The 23509-nt window shown below is 36.3% G+C and overlaps 1 protein-coding gene and 1 long non-coding RNA gene across 2 annotated transcripts; one reads left to right on the forward strand and one right to left on the reverse strand.

The window, feature by feature from the left end:
• Positions 1-4106: 4106 nt before the first annotated feature.
• LOC122012313 lies at positions 4107-11125 on the forward strand. The gene is made up of 3 exons (XR_006120182.1): positions 4107-4228; positions 9958-10053; positions 10798-11125. It is a non-coding gene; the product is annotated as an uncharacterized LOC122012313 (long non-coding RNA).
• Positions 11126-13180: 2055 nt separating this feature from the next.
• Positions 13181-14451, reverse strand: LOC122012320 (RING-H2 finger protein ATL8-like). The gene has a single exon (XM_042568816.1). The coding sequence runs from the start codon at positions 14404-14406 to the stop codon at positions 13810-13812; it is 597 nt and encodes a 198-aa protein (XP_042424750.1). The 5' UTR covers positions 14407-14451; the 3' UTR covers positions 13181-13809.
• Positions 14452-23509: the final 9058 nt, after the last annotated feature.

A 23509-nucleotide genomic window follows, 5' to 3' on the forward strand; every position in this document is an offset into this window, starting at 1 on the left:
GCACGCTTTTCTAACACACTCATTATAGGTATGCTTTGAGAGGCGTGTATATCTCGGTAAGCGTGCACGCACTTTCAGAGGGGCCCTATATAAGGACCCCCAGACTTCAACGGAGGTATGCACGATTCATCACTGTAGCTACAATTCTCACCATTCTACTTCGATTTCTTGCTGCCGGAGGCTGACTTGAGTGTTAGAGGGTCGTCACTGGGAACCCTTTCCCGACTCGATTTTTGTGCTTGTAGGTCCTCGTCGAAGGTCTACATCACTCACAGGGCTACGCGGAGTCAACGAAAGCACCACGTCCCCAGCGACCGTCAACTCAGCGCTCGGACAGGATCATTGAGCAACGGTTCTGTAACTACCAGTCGATTCTGTCGGCAGCCCAACTCATTGTTGCCACCGTTCCTTGCTATGACAGTAGCAATCGGTGTCGCCATCAGACGTCGCTACAGTGGAATGAGTCTTCGGTGTTTCTATCAGTTGTTGCTGCTATGAACTGCCACTAGAGAAGAAGAGAAAGCCGACTATATGGCAACGAAGCAATTTGATTGGAATAGTATTTGGTTGATTGAATCGGGCTAGCTTCAAATAACTTAGAAAAAATTCATGATTAACAATAGTATTAATTTGATAATATATTTTTTTAGAATTTTAGTGTAAATCAAGGCTAATTAATTATTGTTGTTAGATTAACAAGTTAAAAAAAAAATAAATTAAAGCATGTTAACAGGAAGGTTTAATTAATTGGGTTTGATTTATTCATAAGCGATTGGCAGTGAAGGAAGTGTTGGTTAATTAGGTTAAATTAAATAGGGTTTCTTAATTGGTTTAGGATTAGATTTCATTACTTGATTTACGATAGACCATGGTTATAATTTGGGTTATATGTTGTAGGATTCTGATTTGAGATAGGTGTTCTGACATGAAGACATTCAGCATAATCTACAAATCAGGCGGGTATTTGTTTCCATGATTTCTTAGTATATTGACTTTAGTGTATGAGTTATGGTTTTGATCATTAGTTTATTTCCTTGAATCTATTCTTATTTTGCTAGAGCTTGATACTTAGTTGTTTGACCTTAGAGTAGATCTACTTGATGTCTATACAATCTCTTTTTGTCACTTGTTACTCTATTTATATATATTGTTTATAGTTTATACTTTTGGATATATTTGTGTTATTGTTGCATAGTGATGACTATATCTGTGAATATAATTATTTACATTTTGTTCATCATTGTATTGCATGCATAACTGTCGACTATGTCTCCCTTGTGGCTGAGAGAGTCGTCAGTCATATCTACCCACTCAGACACTCGAGGTAGTGGTAGATGGAGTTGTGTGCAACGTGTCATGTTGTGCCCACTCAACCACTCGGGGTAGTAGTAGCTGGAGTTGCGTGCAGGTAAGGAGATTTCCTCTTTTCTTTTGGGGTATATAGCTAGATAACTACTTTGCATATTGCCCACTTGGTTACTCAAGAGTAGTGGGAGCTGGAGTATCCTACAATTGTCATGTTCTACCCACTCGACAATATATATGTCGTGGTAGCTGGAGTGGTGAGCGGAAGCGACTATGCATATGCATGTGATGTGTGTTGCATATGTTGGTGATATATATTGTATTTGCCTATAATATGATGCATATATTTGAGATATGGTTGTTGTATTAGGATATTTCCGATGTGGTGTGTTCTAAAAATATGTTTTGCAAACATACATAGCGGAAGACTTAACGATAAATAAACTAATTTATTACATCATACATACCACACGCATGCAAGATACAATCGCGTAGACAAGATCATAAAACAAAATGAAATTGAATAACAATTATTCTAGGTATACCTTACAGATGACTTTTACTATGTTATTGAACATCACCTCTATTCATATCCACGCTGAGATCTTCAAGACAACTCCAAGAGAACAAGCTTTGCCTTCGGAAGGTACTAGCCACAAGCGAAGGAGAAGGATCAAGAAGAGGAAGAAGCAAAAGGAAGATCTTCTTCCTTTGGGTGGATCACGACAACAAGAGGAGACCCTCTTATTGTGGTCGGTGATAAGAGAGAGAGAGAGGGAGAGGGAGAGAGAGGTATTAGATTTAGATTTCCAAAACCTAATCAAGCTAATAATAAATTATGTATTAATTCTCACTTAACCATATCAATATATAGTCTTATTTAATGAGTTAGATTAGAAAGTCTAAATCCAACCCATTATACCTTGATCAAAAATTAGCCTATTAACCCCTTAGTTTAGTTCATAATTAAATTAAGTTGATTCATAGCTAAACCAAATTGTGTCCAACTCTTTCATAAGAGATGCGACCCATCCGCGCTTATGTTCTAACAAATATTTTCATATTTATCTTATGTATGATCCAACCAAATATTTATCCTTTCCCAGAGGGCATGCACCCATCGGAAATTAATCGTTGCTCCATTGTAGCAAATCTTCCACCCTCTAACCAACTATGTATCCCCGTTGGGACTTTATCAACTTTTTAATGAAGGTTTAGATGATCAACTTAATTTAGGTAATTTAAGTAAGTTAGATAAGTATAAAAATTAAATTTTTATCATAGAATTTAAATTTCAAAAGTAAAACAAATTTTAAATGAGATGAACCATGAAAAAATAGTTTGCTCAAATAATATTTCGATGGAAGTATGAAAGTACCTTAGAAAATAAGGTATTATGACTTACAATAATATTCAACCTGATATTAAAAATGGAATATATATATATATATATATATATATATATATATATGATTAGTAGAGTGTAAGTACTCTAGTTTTCTTATATAAGAATAAAGAGAGAAAACAAAATTGTACAAATTATAGAAGTAATAAATTAATAGGTCATATCATAAAACTTTAGAAAATAGTAATAGAAAAAAGACTAATGAAGGAGACTACGGAAATCTAAAATCAATTTGGATTATATTTGGAAGGTTGACAATAAGCTATACATCTTCTTAGGTAACTAATAAAAAAGTATCGAAAATAGAAAAAGCTTATAATAGTATTCGTCGACCTGGGAAAAACTTATAATAGAGTCTCAAGGAAAATTATATGAAAATTCTAGAAAAGAGATGTGTTAATATAGCATATATTGAACTAATTAAGGATATATATGAAAATATAATGCTAAAAGTGAAAACTTCAGGAGGATTAATTGAAGTGTTTCCATAGGGTTACAATAAGCATTAGCTTTAAGTTCATATTTTTTTACACTAATCATAGACGAACTCACTGGACATATTTAAGATGTGATATAATGGCGGATGTTGTTTGCAGATAATGTGTTTTGATAGACGAGACATGTAAAGGAGTAAATGTTAAACTCAAATTTTAGCAAAAAATGATAGAAGTGAAAGATTTTAGGTTTAGTAAAGTAAAGATAGAATATATTGAATTTAAATTTAACAATATTAAACACAATGAGATAATTGTTATAATAATAGATAATGAATTATTCATAACTAAAAATTTTAAGTATTCAGGATCACACACACACACACATATATATATATTAGATAGAATGATCAAATTAATAAATTATGGCCTCAATTTAAATTTAACAATATTAAACATAATGAAATAATTGTTATAGTAATAGATGATGAATTGTTTGTAACTAAAAATTTGAATTATTTAGAATCATTTTTACAAAAGAATATTATATATATATAGATAGATAGATAGAGTGATTAAATTAATAAATTATGGACTCAATTTAAATTAATATGAAATATTAAAATAATTAATAATAAATAAATAAACCAACATAAAGGAATATATATGATTATATAGGAATTTTTGAAATTAAATCGGGTAGAAGGAAAGCTTCTTTAGAATACCTCATTTAAGTTAGAAATTGATTGAATATAAAATCTAATTTTATTTAATCAAAATCTAAGTTTTGATTAGGTCGCATGCTTCGCCTCCCTTCACCATGCACGACAGATGTGGTTGCCACCGCATGCCCAACTTTCAACGTTGCCTCATCCACTTGAGATGCTGATGCCCCACCCTTGCTCGCCGCCATAGCGGTCGCTGCAGTAGCCGCCACGAGTCCTCTCCAGTGACCGCAGCAACCTTTCCACACCTAATGAGATCACCTATGTCGCTACCTCCTTATCTATTCCTGTCGCCTCCGACCGTCGCGCCTTCCTGTTTTGAGCTGTCGTCGGCGAAGAAGAAGGGGAAAGGGATTAAGGTAAGGAGATTAAGTTAAGATTTTATCATATGATTAAATTAATTAATTTAATAAATTTAATAGATTTATCTAAAATTAATCAGGAAACGAGGTAGAATTAATTGATTGTTCGATTTAGTTATTTTGATTGATTAGAAATTGATTAAAGTATTAATCGATTTAATAAATGATAAAGAGTAGTTAATTGAATTATCAATTAATTGGATATTTACTTATAAGTGGTTTCATAATTGGATTAGTGATTGACTTAACAAATGGATTAATATTGGCTAATTAACAAACAAGTTGATGTGTGGATTAACGAATTAATATTTGAATTAATCAATATAGATAGATAAATTGAGTTGATGTTGGTTACAAGGATTTTTCTAGTTCTTGAATTGGTTTCATATCCTCTAGACCTCTACTTGTAGGATTCGAGTTCAAGACAAATCTCTGACTTGAAGATAATTATGATATTCTACAATTGAGATGGATAGTTGCTCCTTTGACTTCTTTAGTTTTTTTGACCTTAGTACATGAGTATTTGATTATGCATTGGTTATATGTTTAGTTTGACTCCACTCTATATATTTTTTGAGATTGATACTTAGTTGCTTGATCTTATTATTATTCTACTTGATATTGATGATATTTATTATTTATATTTGTGTCATTACATTTGCGATATCATAGTGTAGCTTGTAGAGCTTTACCCTTGGATGTGATTATTTTTGCTTGTTTGGTTATTATTGTTGTGTATACATTTACATATAGATTGCCCACTAGACCAGATAGTGGTAGTATGTTGTTGTTCGCAGTCCATAGCTCGATAGTTGCACGCAGAGGCGGATGTAAGGGGTGGCAGGCCTGGGCTGTAGCCCAGGCCTGGATTTGGCCCATTCTCTATTAAATAGCATAATAAGAAAAAAAAATTATGTTTCATTAACCTACCTGCCACACCTTTCATCCGCCGCAGCTCGTAGGCAACGTCGACCTTCACGCAGGCAACGCCGAACTTCACGCAGGCAACGCCGAGCTTCACGAAAGCGAAGTCGAGGTCTCGAGGAGGTATACCGGCTATACACAAGATCTCCTCTTTTCCCCCTTCAATCTCTTCTTTTCCCTCGCAACCTGCTGCTCAGTTATAATGTATCAACTGAATTAGGGAACTATCGGTGTTAGATGGTTGTAGACTTGTAGTTTCCAAGCCGTACTAGAGAATTGTACAGTTTCCACTTTCCAGCAAGCAACCAAAAGGGAATTGCAATGCATTTTAATTTTAAATTTGTTAATGTTATATCAGTGGGCATTAACAAGTTCTAATGTTCTATGACATTCTTTATAGGTTTTTTAGTTTCCTTATTTCAATGCTCCTTATTTATAGTTTCAATGCAGCACCTATGATAGAATTTAAGGTTTTCCATATCCTATTTCTTGTTTGTTTTTGTGATTTTGTTTAGTATTAAGAATGGTAATATAATATGTATTTCAGTAACTATTAATAATATGATATGTATTTCAGTGACATTCTTTGTTTGTTTGAGATTATGTAACTATTAATAATATAATTGGTTTGCTTAATAGGGGTTAATTTTGCAGATTGAAAATGGAAAATCATCAACCTGTTATGAAAAGGGGGAAAACTTTACTATCTTTTTTTTTAAAAAAAAAGACCAATCTGAAGGTTCCTCAATTCCTAATGATGTCCCCCCTTCGGTAGCTACATCTTCTGAATTTATAGAGTCTTCACCTTCTAATCCTGTCATAGAACTATCTGTTTCTATTAAACGTGATCCGAGGAAGAGGAAACAAATATGTGAATATCCAATAAATGAATGAGACCAAGTTCGACGAGCTTACCTAAATGCTGGACCATATCAACCGAAACTTTTGACATATCAACGAACACAATTTGATAAGCAAACACGTAGATTCCAAGAACATTGGTATAATAAGTTTCGATGGTTGGAATACTCTTCTTCAACAGATAAGGCATATTGCTTTTATTGCTTTCTTTTTCTTACTGATCCTACTCAACCAAACCTTTCATCATTGGCCATCGATGGATTTAACAGTTGGAAGAGGGTATGTAATGGAGATAAGTGTGCATTTCTCACTCATGTTGGTACCTCATCTTCATCACATCATAATACATCTTTGAGAAAGGCCGAAGATTTAATGAAACCATCTCAGCATATTGACAAAGTAATGCTTGCTGTATCAAGTGAGGAAGTTCAGAAAAATCGTCTGCGTCTTAAAACCACAATTACAAGTGTGCGGTGGCTTGCACTTCAAGGTTGTTCTTTTAGGGGGCATAACGAATCATCTAAGTTATTGAATCGAGGAAATTTTCTTGAATTGTTGGATGCTTTTGGACAACTTAATAAAGAAGTTGGGGATGTATTGAGTAGTGCTGCAAGAAATAATACATACACTTCTCCAGAAGTACAAAAAGAGATTTTGAATATTATGGCCAATAGAGTTCGACAGAGAATTCGAAGTGCAATTGGGGATGCAAGCTTTTGTATTCTTGTTGATGAAGCACAGGATGAATCTAAACGTGAGCAAATGACTCTTATCTTGAGGTTCGTGGATAGTAACGGGATTCTAACAGCACGATTTATTGAAATCAAAAGTGTTAGTGATACTACCTCATTGACTCTCAAAAACACAGTTAGTGATATTATTGTTCATTACAACCTTCAAGCTCAGAACATGAGAGGCCAAGGGCAGGGACGGATCCAGAAATTAGAGATAGACTGGGCTGATCCTAAATTGGTTGAGTCTGTCGTAGAAGAGGTTTGAGTTCACTTCATACTAGTTCGTTACCATCTCGCATTTTTTCTATATTTTATGAATTTTTAAATTTTTATTCAATGTTTTTTTTGTATTATTTATGAAATTGTTAAGTTAATTTTTACCGATAAGATATCTAATTTATAGATGTTGAAAATTTGGATGTCTTGACGGAAGACCTGGCAATTGGCGTCGACATTAGAGAGCGCGCCGCTGATGGTGAGGTAGAGATAGTTGATTCACGAACACAAAGCGAGGTCGTGCTCAAGTGTCTCATCTAGGACCTCAATCCACAGTTGCTTGTCTCTGACGTTGACGACGTAAGGGTATGTTGGTGTGAAGGATATGTCGATCCAGTCGTGACAGCTCGATCGAGGAACTATGTTGACGACTATGTCTCAAGGGGCAAGGGTCTAGCCATAGGGGAATAGTTGTGGCCATGAACAAGAAAAGACATGAGGATCGGTGAGCAAGATGGAGGAGAAAAGAATATATTTATCCACTTGATGTAACAAACCATTACATTTTTTATGATGGACACCACTTGGTTATAACAAGAACAATAACAGTACTAATTGAGTTGCAAATAGGAATTCTCCACCATATGCGAAATGACATGGTCGTTTGGCCTCCGCCCAACTTTAACCATAGGCGTCTCCACAAGTCCTCTTCCTTTTCCCCTTTCTCCTCTTACTCGGTGGTTCGAGACATTAAAATTAGGGAAGGTTGAAACTTAATATAATAAATTGTATATTATTATAAATTATATATAAATAAAAAGATATTATATTATTGAACAAAGTTATGTTATGAAATTTTAATATAGAACCTATATTTATATTCTGAGTTAAATTTATATGAAAAAAATAAAGTGTCGTCTAATCTTCTTCAAATGCTTGCTTGAAATGCGTACATTTTCAACGTCACCTACTTTTTATACCCACTTTTACTAATTAATTTTATCTAAAAGCGTGGAAGGGTGGGGACGATGGATATGGATGTCGCATGCCTATACCGCATGGATCTTTAAGCTCACACATAAGCTAGGGCACAAATCGGGCGGCAAGACCATCATCGCCTCTACAAAGTCTGGGACCCCCCTCTCCCATCGAGACCGTAGTCGACTGCGAACGTGGCATCCATATCAGGGGAGGAGGAGTCCGCTGCGAAGCGACTCAAGAAGGTGCAGCCAACGTGAGCATTACCGGCACGAAATGAGCCTCGCATCATGCTTGCCCTGCTTACAACATTCTATCCGGTACAAGATCTCTACTGTAGGTGGAGGCGCAAAAAATTGGACTGGGCTAGAGCCTAGGATAGCTCTTGAATAGATCCGTCTGTGGCCAAGGGTATGATGGGGCTAGTAATATGCGGGGTGCTTGGAATGGACTACAGGCTTTATTTCTCAAAGATTGTCCATATGCATATTACGTACATTGTTTTGCACACAGATTACAATTAACATTGGTTTCAGCAGCTAAGGATGTTCGAGATATTTGGGATTTCTTCTCTCATTTGGATAATGTTGTTAATATGATGACGTCTTCTCCTAAGCGTCTTTGTGAGTTGCAAATTACTCAAAGAAGAGAAATAGAGCATTTGTTAGAAATTGGAGAACGTAATCCAGGACGTGGGGCTAATCAGATTGGTAACTTGCAACGAGCAGGGGCAACTCGTTGGAGTTCTCATTACGACTCTGTAAAGAGTTTGATAGATATGTATGGTGCTACTTGTAAGGTGCTTGAGCATCTAAGTGAGCATAGTTCAAATACAAGTTCTCAAGCTGAAGTTGGTGGTATATATAAAAACATAACAAGCTTCGAATTTGTATTTGTCTTGCATTTCATGCGTAGGATTTTGGCCATCACTGATATTTTGTGTCAGGCCCTCCAGAAGAAAACTCAAGATATTTTAACTGCAATGAGATTTGCCTACAGTACAAAAATTGTCATTCAAGCATTGAGGGGAGATGGCTGGGAAGAATTTCTACAGGAAGTGACTTCATTTTGCTCAAAACATGATGTTTACATACCTGACTTCGACAGTTCATATAGGGTTGGTCGTTCCGTGGGTGAGAGTATCCTACAGTTGAGCATCATTATCATTTTGATGTTTTCAATAAAGCAATAGATTTTCTTCTGATGGAGTTAAATACAAGATTTAATGAGACATCAGCAGAACTTCTTTCTCTTAGCGCAACATTGGAATTTGAATCATTCAACATAGACGACATTTGCAAGCTTGCAGAGAAGTTTTACCCTTAGGATTTTACAAAACAAGATATTTATTCCTTGAGAATTAAGTTGCAACATTATCAGAGTGATGTGATTTCTGAATCTCGATTTCAAATATCCACTCTTTCTAATTTATGTCAGGAGTTGGTTGCGAGTAGAAGGTCAAAGAATTATGTTATGCTGACACGACTGATTTATCTTGTGTTGACACTACTCGTATCTACTACTACAGTTGAAAGAGCTTTTTCAGCCATGAAACATGTCAAAACTGCAATTCGTAACAAGATGGAGGATGGTTTTCTTGCTGATTGTATAACCATTTATATTGAGCGAGAATTTGCAATGAATATAGATGTAGATTCTATTATTGATGAATATTACGTTATAAAACATCGTCGAACACCACTTAAATAGGTGAGATTGAATTATAACTTTTGATATATTCTATTAATTTTATTCTTATATTTGACTTTTTAAAGATATAGGAATAAAGCCAAATAAGTTTTAGTCATTTTTTGTTGTCATAAGTTCTATACTTTAGTTTTTATGTACAGCTTTGTTCATTAAGATTTTTTGTAGTTGGCACTTGGCTATCATAGCAAGGGAGATATATGTGATATCACAAACCTTGTTTTTCACTTGAAGCAATTTGATTGTATACTCGTACAAGGTTATTTTATTTTTATCTTCACCTTTTAAACATTCATTCTATTCCAGGCTTATGATCAGCATTTGAATATGAGTCTTGGAGATGTGGAATAGATCATAACTACTGTGGAAATTGACGATGAGACTTATGAAGAAATGGTTCAGGTAAGCTAATCTTGCTACTGTGGTATCATTATCCTAAGATGCAATAGTGCCAACAAAACAAATTGCCCAAGTTTATCTGATTTACATATTCTAATTTATTTATTATAATGAAATGGCACATGTCTAGCATTGTACAAATGATTTTTGGAAAAATAAGAGGCTACTGATGTCATGTTTTTCATAATTTGCTGTTAAAACTAAGATTATAATATCCAAAAAGTATATAGTCTAAGGTTTGTTGAAGATTCAGAGCATCAAGGAAAGCAAAATATAAATGAATTTTCTGTAAATTTTTTTTTGCATGCTATCATAACAGTGACTGCTGGGTTGGTAAAAGATAAATTCATAAACGAATCACAACCAAAAAAAAGTTTCATTTTTAATTTGTGTCACTGGCTTTGCCTCTAGATTGTACGACGACAACAATAAATAGATAGTATTCCTCCCAAACTCATCGAGTGCAATGTCAACCATAAAAGAGTTTTTATTCTTCTGGCATACACTTGTCGAGTCAGTCTTCTGCATTCAAATAGTTTATGTTTTTCTTCTGTTTGACATCCACGCAGGTAACCATACGTCCATACTAGACCTGAACCATATAATGTTGTCAAACTCAAACTATGCATTTTGAGCTTTACAAAACTAAATTACTTATTCTCTTGTTTTATTATTTAAAACTTAAGCTATTATTCAATAAAGTTGATAACCTCAGAATTTTATGTGTATCCTATCTCTGTTTTACAGACCACCAAGCAAATTGTGTCGTTTCTTTTTGTTCAAGGTGATAGAGTTATTTTAGTTTTTCCACCTTTGTGGATAGCATGACGACCCGAAGAAGGATGTTTTGATGATGCACCAAATCTGTCACCAACTGCATCAGTTACTTCATTTAAGATTGTCTCGTGTTGATTCAATATACCGATACACAAGGGAGTTTGAAGCTGTGATCCCTATTTGAACCCCTCTCCAGTGCTATTAGAAAATATCTAAATTTGCTAGTGTAAGAATATCGACTCTCTTGTTTTAAGTATATCTTTGTTGCCAGATTGTAGACAAGGTATCTCAATGTAATTGTCACCAAGTCCTTCTCTGGAAATGTCAACCAAATCTTGATGGGTTATACCGAGAAGCCAACTTAGGTCGATATTTGTTCACATATCCAATAACCCTAGAAAATTCTAAGCGGTATTGATTAGTCGATATAAGAGTGGGTAGATTGGACCAAATCATTTCAAAATTACTTGATGGTTTCTTGCTACCCAACCAACAAGAACAATACTCGAATACTCATCGAAGTAGTTTGAGGTATAAAGCTAACATAGCTCGATAATGATGGATATTTCTAAATTAAAAAAAAATAGTTAATAATAATAAAATAAGATAAAATTTATTTAAGTTTGGATATTGATGTAGCATGGGATAGAGTCTAATAACATAGAAAGATCCATAAAATCGACCCACCTATTGGGGTAAGACTTTTTTGTTGTTATAGTAGTAGTTAAAAATTTTAGCCACACCTCTAGTCAATTCCTGGCTCCGCCCCTGGTTGCACGCCCTATCTGTCTACTAAATCAAGTAGTGGTAGCGTGTATTGTTGCAAGCAAACAGTGACATTTGTATGCTCTTACTATCCACTAGACCATATAGTGGTAGCACGTGCATTGTTCCCCGCAGTAAGTAGTTAAGGAGCTAGATAACTACCTTATCTTATCTACCCACTAGACCAAATAATGGCAGAGTGTATTGTCAACTACAGATAGTGGATACCCTAACTACCCACGAGACTCATTTGTGGTAGTATATTGTTGCGCACAGTCGAGACTTGTTATATGTTTGGTATATGTTTGCTATGTGATGAGTTTATGAAGATGGTTTTTGGATGTACTTTATGTACTCGATCCCGATCTATTGGCTATACCTGATGGAGCAAGTTAGTAAAGGGTTATATTGTTGTTTATGCTTTTGTTAGTAGATAATTATATTGTTGTTCTTACTTTTATGTTAAATATTATTACTAGTATCATGCACTATCTTTCTGATACCCACTGAGTTATTGTATTCACTACCTATTTTTTTTCCTTTTATTTCTAGGTTAGCAGATAGAAGATGTATCATATTATGTTACTTAGAGGTCCTAGCTGTTAGCCCCACTTGAATTTGATTTCTCTTTTGAGTTGTTTAGTTTATTTTATGTTGCCTCTATTTACGTTTTCTCTCCGTATCAAATCTTTGAGTTCTTTTTTGTTAGCTTTTTAGTTTAGTATACTCACATATTCATGCATGCATACCCATATTGGTATTTTAAAAAGTTAATGAGTTTTATTTTGCATCGATGTTTTTTTTACATGAATTGAATTTGATATTGTATTTCTCATATTATCACTAGAGGGTACCATCCGATTTGGTGGATAAGTTTACTCTCGCGTGTGACAGGAATTGAGAGAGATGTCATACATAGAATACAAGGGGATGGTTGAAAATAAAAAAAAAAACGTCGAGTGTTCTTTATGATCGTAAAATACCTTTTAGACTTAAAGAAAAGTTTTTTTAAATGACAATTAGACTTGATATGTTATCTGAAGCTGAATGTTGCGCTATGAGTTGAGCACATGAGCAAAAAATGAAAGTTATAGCGATGAAGATGTTATGGTAGATGTGCGAACAAGAATAGATGGGATAAGAAATGAAAATATTAAAGAAAAATCAGTGTTATATCTATTGAAAGAAAATATCGAGAAATATATTTAAGTAATATAGACATGTATTTAGACGATAAATAAATAATCCATTTAGACGATGTAATAGTACGATAAATATATATATCAAATGAAAAAGAGGTTCATTGAAAAAAGATTTAGTATTAATAAAATAAAATAAATTTTATTTAAATATAAATAATAATATAATAAATGATAGAACCTTAACTGTGTATAAGAATTCATATAGTCTAACCTCATCTTGTGAGATAAATTTAATTATTATCGTATATTAATTAGAGTGTTTTAACTATTTATATAATTAAAATATTTTCATTAACCAACAACTTTTACTCAGTGACAGGAACTTATCGTTTCACAACCCGTTTACTTTCTTCATAGTCAATTATTGACTCACTGTGTAGATCGAATAAAAAAAGTCAATTCCAATTTCATTTGATTTGATCCAATTAAACACATTCTGAATTGATATAAATATCCATGGTCTGGCCACACTCAACTGATCTTTCCATATTTAGATAATTTGTTCACTTTAAAAGGCAAGTAAATTAATAACAGTTCTAATCACTACAATCCCCCAACCACCTCTTCCTTGTCCCATTCTCCTCCTAACACCAATGTTCAGACCTTGTCCCTCCAACAAGTCTTCAGATGCATCCCACTATCGATACTCATTGATCGACTGATCTCGATTCAGATCACATCTTACGGCTACAAAAGCGACCGAAGAGGTGTTCTTTAAAATAACTCTCTCTTTCGGCCAAAAAACTTCAGCATATCCAAACTTTGTTTTCAAAATACTCTTAACACGGTTCGTATCCAAAATCTGAAACTTCAAAACTAAGCAGAGCCCTGGGCAAGCAAAGGCTTGAGAATGCCCATTTTTTTGTTCCTAATTACAAGAAATTCTCTGTCTGAGCATCTTGCAAGTGATGTGTAATCCTCCTTCCTACATATACAAACACACATATCTTTGGTAACAATTTTTGGCTATTCATTCACAAACACTTTTGAGTGTGAAATTCCATCAAACACCCATCTAATGCGCACTTTTAGAGGTGCTGGCGCCGCCACTCTCGGGCGCTGGCGCTGGCGCGGGCGGGGCTTCGCCGGAGTCTCTGCCGCACTTCCGGCAGCTCCGTGGCGGCGCAGGGACCACCACGACCCGGCGGCAGGAAGGGCAAGAGGCGTTGGATCCCAGCCAGGTGTCGACGCACGCGGCGTGGAAGCCGTGCCCGCACTGCGGCAGGACGCGGACCAGGTCGCCGCAGGCGAACTCGGCGAGGCAAATCGCGCAGTCGACGAGCTCGACGCCGGCGGGGGCCGGGGCTGCGGTGGAGGAGGAGGATGAGGCGGCGAAGGAGAGCGTGGGGAGGGCGCGGAGGGTTTTCTGCTTGATCCCCTTTCTCGGGATCAGGGGCAGGGCCGGGAGGAGGGGCCGATCGGCGTGGGCGGCCAAGGAGCGGCGGAGCCAGGCGCAACGGGCGACGAAGGCGAGGCCGAGGGCGCAGATCAAGGCGCAGAGGAGGGCGGCGAAGGTGAGGATGACGTTGGAGTGGAAAGGGAAGGCGGAGGACGACTGATCCGCCGCCCCAGTCGGGTCGGAGGAGAGGAGAAACCTCGCTGCAGAACGCATCGTCTCGATCTGGAAGAGGAGGGAAATTGGGGGAGGTTCAGCGAAACAGCGGAACCTGGGATTTATAGACGCTGCCGTTGCTTTGAGATTTGTGTTTCAGGCATCAAATTCATATAATCGCACCAGTAAAACCAAAAAGCAGTCTAAGTGTGGTTGGGCCACGTGCCACGCTGCCCTTTCTGGCTTTAGTAACTCAGTTGAGGGGCCACGTGCCGGGAACCGCAATTGTCTTCTTTCTGGCCACTTGTTTGCGGGCCGAGTAATACTTTACTTAATTGCTCATCCTCGTGCCTAATTGGTTAGTTTATTTCAGGAATGAGTAGCTGGGGGGTGTCCAAGCAGTAGGTAGGGGTGTCGAGTGTCGATGCTATGTGGCCTTGCTTGGGCTCGACATGGCGCAGGGTCCATTTGAGTCATCTTTTTTACGTCGTGTCTAGCTTGATGTAATTTCAAATTGGGTCTGTCAAGCACAATTGGAAAAGTGAGTTTGTCTTCCTTGCCTTTTACATGTTTGGCCATGTGAATTTATCTTCTAAAAATTATGACGTATAAATGTGTGGAAGAATCCCTTCTTGTATATTTATTTACATCATAAATACATGTGAATTAATATAAATTAACTAATATATCTTAAAATTCTTAATATAAAATTAAAATTTTATTCATAATGAAATTTCTTTCATCTTCCTTTCTATATCTTTTTTATTTACATTTCTAATCATGTTTAAGTTGGTAATTCAAAAGAGTAATTCCTTCCTATTTGCATATATTCTCTAGCAGTTAGATTAACTCAATAATTTAAGAATACCATGTTCACTTTTAGCCCACCATATTTTAAACCTATAAAAGAAATAATCAAAACCCTAACCCTACTCTTAAGCGGCTAAACACGAACACTACTTATTCAATAATGAAAATAAAGTGAAATAATAAAAAGGCCAAAAAGCACAAATAAATAATATTACAGGGTGGTGGCTCACAACCAACCCTTATCGTACATAATTACATTATATGAATTAAATGAATAACTAACTTTTTTTCCAAATACTCAAATTGCCCACCATATTATATAAAAGACGGTTCAGGCATGAAACTCCTTACTGTATTACAAAAAGATTATTTTCATAATTCTAATATGTGATCACAAAGTCACACACTAATAAGTTTATTGTTGCTCCCCTTCTATCCACCATATTATTTATAATTCACATTTGACTCACTTTGATTCCAACCCCCAAAAGTTGGAAGTTTAGAAGTAAACAAGCATGGAACTTATTGGGGAAATTAAAACTAAGTAACTAGACTTGCAGGCTTCATGTGTTCCATGTGCCTGGCATAGATAATCCAAGAAAAAGCAAGATAGATCGGCTCTTGGAAATCCTTGTCAAACTGAATGCTACCTCACTAATTCAGCATGAGTGGATTGAGATGCTGACAAGACATGATAATGATCGACACAAACTTAATTAATGAGGCATTAAACACAGTGAGGTATGCTGTAGAAAAGGAGATTGACACAAAGGCAGGCAGCTGTGGGTGTGGGGGAGAGAGAGAGAGCGCTTTTACTTTATGAAAGGAAAGAGTAAGAGGAAGTGGGTGTGGAGTTGAGTTATCCCAGGTGGTGTTGTAATGAGCTCCATCATTTCATTTTTCTGTTCTATGACTTATCCATTTGAAATGGAAACAAAAAATCTATATAAAAGAAAGTGTGCAGCCTCAATCTTCTTCGTGGTCACTTTTGGGCAAGTTGGATTGGATGCTTTCGCTGTAGAGGATAAGATCTCGAATCTAAAAAGAAATTCATTAAGAATTCATGAGTGTAAAAATGCCAAGTGCTATGTCGATCATATCTTTATGGATTAATAGAGAATAACCTTTAATAGTTTCTTCGATTGAGTATATATATATACACATTTCATGGCTTAAACTTTAGAGATTCATTTAGATATTGTTGATGAACATGTTGGGATTTTGATAGATTTTGAGTGAGTTGTGAATATTATAATGTATTTAAAAAATATAATAAGTGACTATATATTTTTTAATAGTATAAAAATAGTGATTCAAGGAGCTATTAGATTCATACAAATAGCATTTTTTGGCGTTTAGTTGTTAGAATATTAAATTTTTTTTTGGGTACAACTTTTGAATACATTGCTACTAAAATATGCACATGTAACAACCTTTAAAAAAACACAAATATTCTTTGTCACTGTTTTCTTGTTGATCCTCGTCAGTGATGTCTGAGGTATCAATTTTTTTAATGTAAGTGTAGTAAAATAGCGAGTTCACAAGCATAGAAAAACTTGTCGCAAGCTTCAATCTGTCGTGTTGCACGTGTCCAAGTCAAAATACCATGTGCGCATCACGATGGTGGTGGGATGCCAACAAAAAGTTTGTTGGCGATAACGGACGAGAAATATTGATTCAGTTCAGATGATAAAAATATATAAAATTTTATAATCATAAAATATCAAAAAATAAAAAAAAATGTTAAAATATAAAGCACTCGTACATATTGGTTAATTGTATAATAGAGGTGTAAGTAGTTGAATTTAAAAGTAGGGAAACGTTATATCACAAGTATAGTTGTAGAATTATTAGAAGCTTTATAATGCTAAAGTTTTCTTAGTTTAGTAGCAAATACAATAGTTTGTTAGTTTATTAGTAAATACAATTTAGTAGTAGCGTATCAATGTTAAAAAAAAAATAACAATTATGCCATTATATATATATTATCTGTATGGAACACTAAGTTATAATTTACTATTTATAATTATTATATAATTATTAGAAGAAGGCGCGATCGCTCACGCTAGCCAACGAGACAACAATGTGGCAGCCTCGCAATGACTGCTGCCCTACCAAGCAACACGTGGCCGCGCAAGGACTGCTTCGTGAGTGCTTGCATCGCTACGTGAAGCAGCAACTACGTTGTTGTTTAATGGGGAGTGGCCGCTCGGGAGGCTACCACATCGTTGCCTCATCGGATAGCGTAAGCGGTCGCATGGTCGCCTTACACTTTTTTTTTTGCTAAAAAGGAAAAAAAATTAGGGTTACCTTTAAGCAAAATTCCTTGCTTGTTGTGCGAAGGGCGTTGCTTGCTTCGGAGAGGGAAGGAGATGAAGGAAATTGTTTGTTGGCTTGCTGCAGAAAGGGAAGGAGATGGAGGGTTGCTTGCTACATAGAGGGAAGGAGACTATCTAGACGAAGGGCATTGCTTGCTAGCAAAACTAGAATGAATCACAAGTGTTATTCTGAATCTCTTGGACCAGGATTGTATCTATAGTCCTGATCGGAGCGCCTAGAAGGGTTCCAAGCGCCTAGAATGGGATAGAATTTTATCCTCGCCGCAACGGTTAAATGCCACGTCGATTTGGGTAAAGTTTGGATTTCGGACGCCCGGAAGGATTCCGAGTACCCCCACCAGGTCCGAACACCCCGACCAGGTCCGGGTGCCCCGACCAGGAAAGTCAACACAGTTGACCTTTTTCTGTCCAGGTCTTCCACTCACCTCGATCCAGGTCTTCTGCTCACCTCGGTCAGGTCTTCCGCTCCGGTTCCGCTCGCTTAGGTGATTTTGGCCATCCGAAATAGGGCTCACCCGAACCCAACTTTCGACTTTCTCGAGCAACCTTCCGCTCCGGCTTCTCATCCATCGGAAATGTCGCGCGCCTTCTTCTCGTCCGCCCATGTATTCTTCCACAGCACCTCATCCCTCAGATGCACCGAGCCCGTCGGCTCTCTCTTGTGTCATCCTTCTCGCTAGATGCGTCTTTTGCTCGAGTTCCTGTGCTCCTAAGTTCCTGCACATTTAGACACAAGGTTAAACTCTACAGGACCTAACCTAACTTATTTGATCATATCAAAACTACCTTAGGGTTCCAACAATCTCTCCCTTTTTTATGTGAGCAACTCAAGTTAAGTTAGGGTAAACCAATATAAGGTAAAATTAATAAATTTGTTATTAATTTTAAGCTACCTTTCCCTACACTTAATTTTTTTCCTTCTCCCCCTGATCACATAAAAAATGGGGTATCTCAAAAGTCTAAGGGAAAATATTTTGAGTTGATAAAGTTTTTTTAAAAAACTTTGAGATAGATAATTTTTAAAAACTTCAGGTTTCACAAAAAAAAAATTCTAAGTTAAAAAAATACAAAAAAAAAAAGAATGTTAAAGTAATTTTGACAACTATTTAAAGCATTATTAATCACAATTAAATATTTTATCAGTTAGTCAATTAAACATTTTATATCATAATTAGCTTTCAGGCTATGGCGAGGCACTAGGTGTTCTTGGTTATTGGAGCAACAACCATTTTTTATACAAATCCTCTTAAGGAAATCAAATATTTAATCTACTCTCTGAAAGCCCTAAATTTAAAAATCTAATTCAAATATGATTTTGGATCCCAATATAAGTTCCTTCCAACTGAGTTAATCAGAAATTTCTTAAGTACGTATTTTCTTGACAGTTTTCTGATTTTGTCCCTATGAAATCTAAGGTGTTAATTTAAATCACTATATCTTTTAATATGTGTACATGTACGATTTTTCAGCTCTTCTATTTCTGTTTTCAATTTTTTATTTTTCAATTTCACTTTTTCAAAATCTTCTAATCGACAAAAAATAGCTAATGCTGATTTTAACTCCTTATTTTCTACTTCTAATTTATGAGATGTTTTAATCAAAAACTTTATAAATTTAAATATCTTATCAGGCGATAAGGATCGTACCTGACTTACTGTTGGTTGCTACTCGGAAAACCTAAAGGTTCCACTGTACAAAAATTTTGTACAAAGGTCTGAACCTTTTCCTAGCTACCATGTGTTCTTTTAAATTAAATTTTGGATCGCCTGCGGAACTTAACACGTTTGATCCAAAACTTAATCTATTCGTTCTTTTAGGTTTTGATTTGGGTCTCCTGCGGAACTTAACACGTTCGACCCAAATCACCTTAAGTTATTAATTCCATTAAATATTAATTTCCATAATTGGTTCCCAGTACTGACGTGGCAAGGCACATGGCCTTCTTGGATATGGGAGCAACCACCACCGACTAGACAAAACCTTTTATAGAAAGCTAATATTTAATTTCCTAAAATAACTTTAGGTTAACCGAAAAGAACAATCAAATCACAAGGAAAAATAAAACAAAAGAACACAACATCGAAAAACATATTCGAAATACTAGAATCGTAAGCCTCTTGTATTTGGTATTATTTCCATAAATAACTAGCATGATGCGGAAAGGAAAAATTACTAGTTATACCTTCTAGAAAGACCTCTTGATCTTCTACCGTATTCCTCTTCTAACCTCGGACGTTGTGTGGGCAACGATCTTCCGAGATGAGAAACCACCAACCACCTTCTTCTCCTCCTAGCTAGGTTCGGCCACAAAGAAGCTTTACCAAGGATGAAGAACAAAACACCAACCAAGCTCCAAGAGACGCAAGCTTTCTCTCCTTCTTCTTCTTCTTCTCCAAGTAGTATCCGGCCGCCGCAAGAGCTCCAAGGGGAAAGAGAGGTTCGGCCACCACAAGAGGAAGAGAGGGAGAGGATGATGATGATGGCCGGCCACACCAAGGAACAAAAGAGGGAGAAAAATAATAGAGGTTGTATCTCATGAAGGCACCCTCACCCCTTCTTTTATATTCCTTGGCCTAAGCAAATTAGGAAATTTAATTACAATAAAATTTCCTTAATTTCCTTGACATGATTTAATTGGCCGGCCACATCAAGGGGAAACAATTTAGACAAGTTTTAATCAACAAATTAAAACTTCCTAATTTGTTTCCGGAAATTTTAAAAAATAAAATTTCTCTTCAAAAATCTCTTCATGGTTGATAAAAGGAAATTTCTATAATTTTAATTTTACAACATGTGAATAATTTTTAAAGAGAAAATAAAATATCTCACCAATCTACAAATAAGGAAAGAGATCTCTTTCTTTAATCTTTTGTAGATCTTTCACAAGAGAGATATTTTAATTTTAATTCTCTTTAATAAATTATATCTTCCACATAAAAAAAATTTAAAATTAAAATCCTTTTTTAATTTAATATGGCTGGCCCCTCTAGCTTGGGTTCAAGCCAGGGCCGGCCACCCCAACTTATGCTTAGGCCGGCCCTAGCTTGGTTCCCAAGCTAGCTTGGCCGGCCCCCTTTAGGTGGGTATAGAAGATGGGTATAGGTGGGTATAGTACTCTATAAATAAGAGGCTACGATAGGGACCGAGAGGAGGAATTGGTTTTGGTCTCCCGATAAAATTAAGCATCCCGTGTTCGCTCCGAACACATAACTTAATTTTATCAATAATAATTCATTCCACTAGAGAACTATTATTGAACTACCGCACCAATCCCAAATTATATTTTTGGGCTCCTTCTTATTATGAGTGTGTTAGTATCCCTGTGTTTAAGATATCGAATGCCCACTAATTAAGTGAGTTACTGACAACTCATTTAATTAATATCTTAGTCCAAGAATAGTACCACTCAACCTTATCATCATGTCGGACTAGGTCCACCTGCAGGGTTTAACATGACAATCCTTATGAGCTCCTCTTGAGGACATTATCAACCTAGTATCTCTAGGACACAGTTTCCTTCTATAATCAACAACACACACTATAAGTGATACAATTTCCCAACTTATCGGGATTATTGATTCATCGAACTAAATCTCACCCATTGATAAATTAAAGAAATAAATATCAAATATATGTGCTTGTTATTATATTAGGATTAAGAGCACACACTTCCATAATAACCGAGGTCTTTGTTTCTTTATAAAGTCAGTATAAAAGAAATGACCTCAAATGGTCCTACTCAATACACTCTAAGTGTACTAGTGTAATTATACAGTCAAGATAAACTGATACCTAATTACACTACGACCTTCTAATGGTTTGTTCCTTTCCATCATGGTCGTGAGCTACTGTTTATAATTTATAAGGTACTGATAACATGATCTTCTGTGTGTGACACCACACACCATGTTATCTACAATATAAATTAATTGAACAACTACATTTATCACAAATGTAGACATTTGACCAATGTGATTCTTATTTCTAGATAAATGTTTATACCAAAAGCTAGGCTTTTAGTATACACTCTAACAATCTCCCACTTATACTAAAAGACTAAGCTGTCATATCTTCTACCATACATCTGATTCTCATTCCCTCCACATGCCGATCGAAAGCTTTCGCCGGAAGGGCCTTAGTGAAAGGATTTGCCAGGTTATCCGCTGATGCAATCTTGGCGATGACAACTTCTCCTCGCTTCACGATATCTCGTATCAGGTGGTACTTGCGCTCTATATGTTTACTTGCCTTATGAGTTCGTGGTTCCTTCGAGTTTGCAACTGCACCGCTATTATCACAATAAATTGTGATGATTTTGGGCAAACCAGGAATCACATCTAAGTCCATTAGAAAGTTCCTGAGCCATACTGCTTCTTTAGCTGCCTCAGAGGCTGCTACATACTCAGCTTCCATGGTTGAGTCTGAAACGCATTTCTGCTTAACACTCCTCCATGAAATGGCTCCACCTCCTAAAGTAAACACATAGCCTGATGTAGACTTACTGTTGTCCCTATCTGATTGGAAATCTGAATCCGTGTAACCCACAGGGAGCAAATCGTCTGCTTGGTAAACTAGCATATAATCTCTAGTCCTTCTCAGGTACTTTAATATATGCTTTACCGCAGTCCAATGTCCTTGTCCAGGGTTACTCTGATATCTACTGACCATGCCCACGGCAAAGCAGATATCAGGTCTCGTACATAGCATTGCATACATAAGGCTTCCTACAGCCGAAGCATAAGGAACTGCTTTCATGTCTTCTATCTCCTTTGATGTCTTAGGAGACATCTCTTTAGATAGAGCTATTCCATTCCTAAAAGGTAAAAAACCTTTCTTGGAATCCTGCATGCTAAAACGAGCAAGGATTGTATCTATATATGAAGCTTGGGACAGACACAACATTCTTTTCTTGCGATCCCTTATTACTTTAATCCCAAGAATGTGTGCACACTCTCCTAAGTCCTTCATATCAAATTGTTTGGACAACCATACCCTTACGTCTGATAATACCTTGACATTGTTGCCAATTAACAAAATATCATCTACGTATAGTACAAGAAATACCACCACGTTTCCGTTACACTTCTTATATACACAAGACTCATCCGAACTTTGAATAAATCCATATGACTGGATTACTTCATTAAACCGGATGTTCCAAGATCTTGAAGCTTGCTTTAGTCCATAAATGGACCGATTGAGCTTGCACACTAGATGCTCTTTGCCTTTTTCAATGAACCCTTCTGGTTGCTTCGTATGGATGTTCTTTTCAAGACTTCTATTAAGGAAAGCTGTCTTGATATCCATTTGCCAAATCTCATAATCCATATGAGCAGTAATGGATAAGAGTATCCGGATAGACTTAAGCATGACTACCGGTGAAAAGGTCTCCTCATAGTCGATCCCCTCTTTCTGAGTGTACCCTTTCGCAACAAGCCTAGCTTTGAAGGTTTCTACCTTCCCGTCTGTCCCTCTTTTCCTTTTGTAGATCCACTTGCATCCAACAGTTTTTACACCATCAGGTGGTTCTACAAGCTCCCAGACCTTATTAGAGTACATAGACTCTATTTCAGAATTCATCGCCTTTTGCCAAGATGCTGCATCTATATCTTGGAGTGCTTCGCCATATGTCCGGGGATCAGGTTCATATTTACCCGGGATCAAGTCCGAAGACTCTCCCAAAAATATGAATCTCTCAGGCTGCCTCACAACCCTCCCACTACGACGAGGCACTGTCTGTGGTTGTGTATCATGTGTGACACGTGTTGCAGTCTCTTGTGGTACTTCATCTTGTACTGTTGGTACTAAAGTAGACGTGTCCTCTCTTAGTTCTTCTAAAACAACTTTACTACTGGACTTGTGATCCATTATATAGTGTTCTTCTAAAAACTGGGCATTGGTGCTAACAATGACCTTCTGGTCTTTAGGACTATAAAATAAACCACCTTTCGTTCCTTTGGGATATCCTACAAACACACGAACTTCTGTACGGGATTCTAACTTATCAGCATCTG

The sequence above is a fragment of the Zingiber officinale genome, chromosome 1A, assembly GCF_018446385.1.
Source record: "Zingiber officinale cultivar Zhangliang chromosome 1A, Zo_v1.1, whole genome shotgun sequence".
Lineage (NCBI taxonomy): Eukaryota > Viridiplantae > Streptophyta > Magnoliopsida > Zingiberales > Zingiberaceae > Zingiber > Zingiber officinale.

Coding starts and splice junctions, on each gene's coding strand:
- LOC122012320 (XM_042568816.1), bottom strand. CDS start 14,406: ATGCGTTCTGCAGCGAGGTTTCTCCTCTCCTCCGACCCGACTGGGGCG.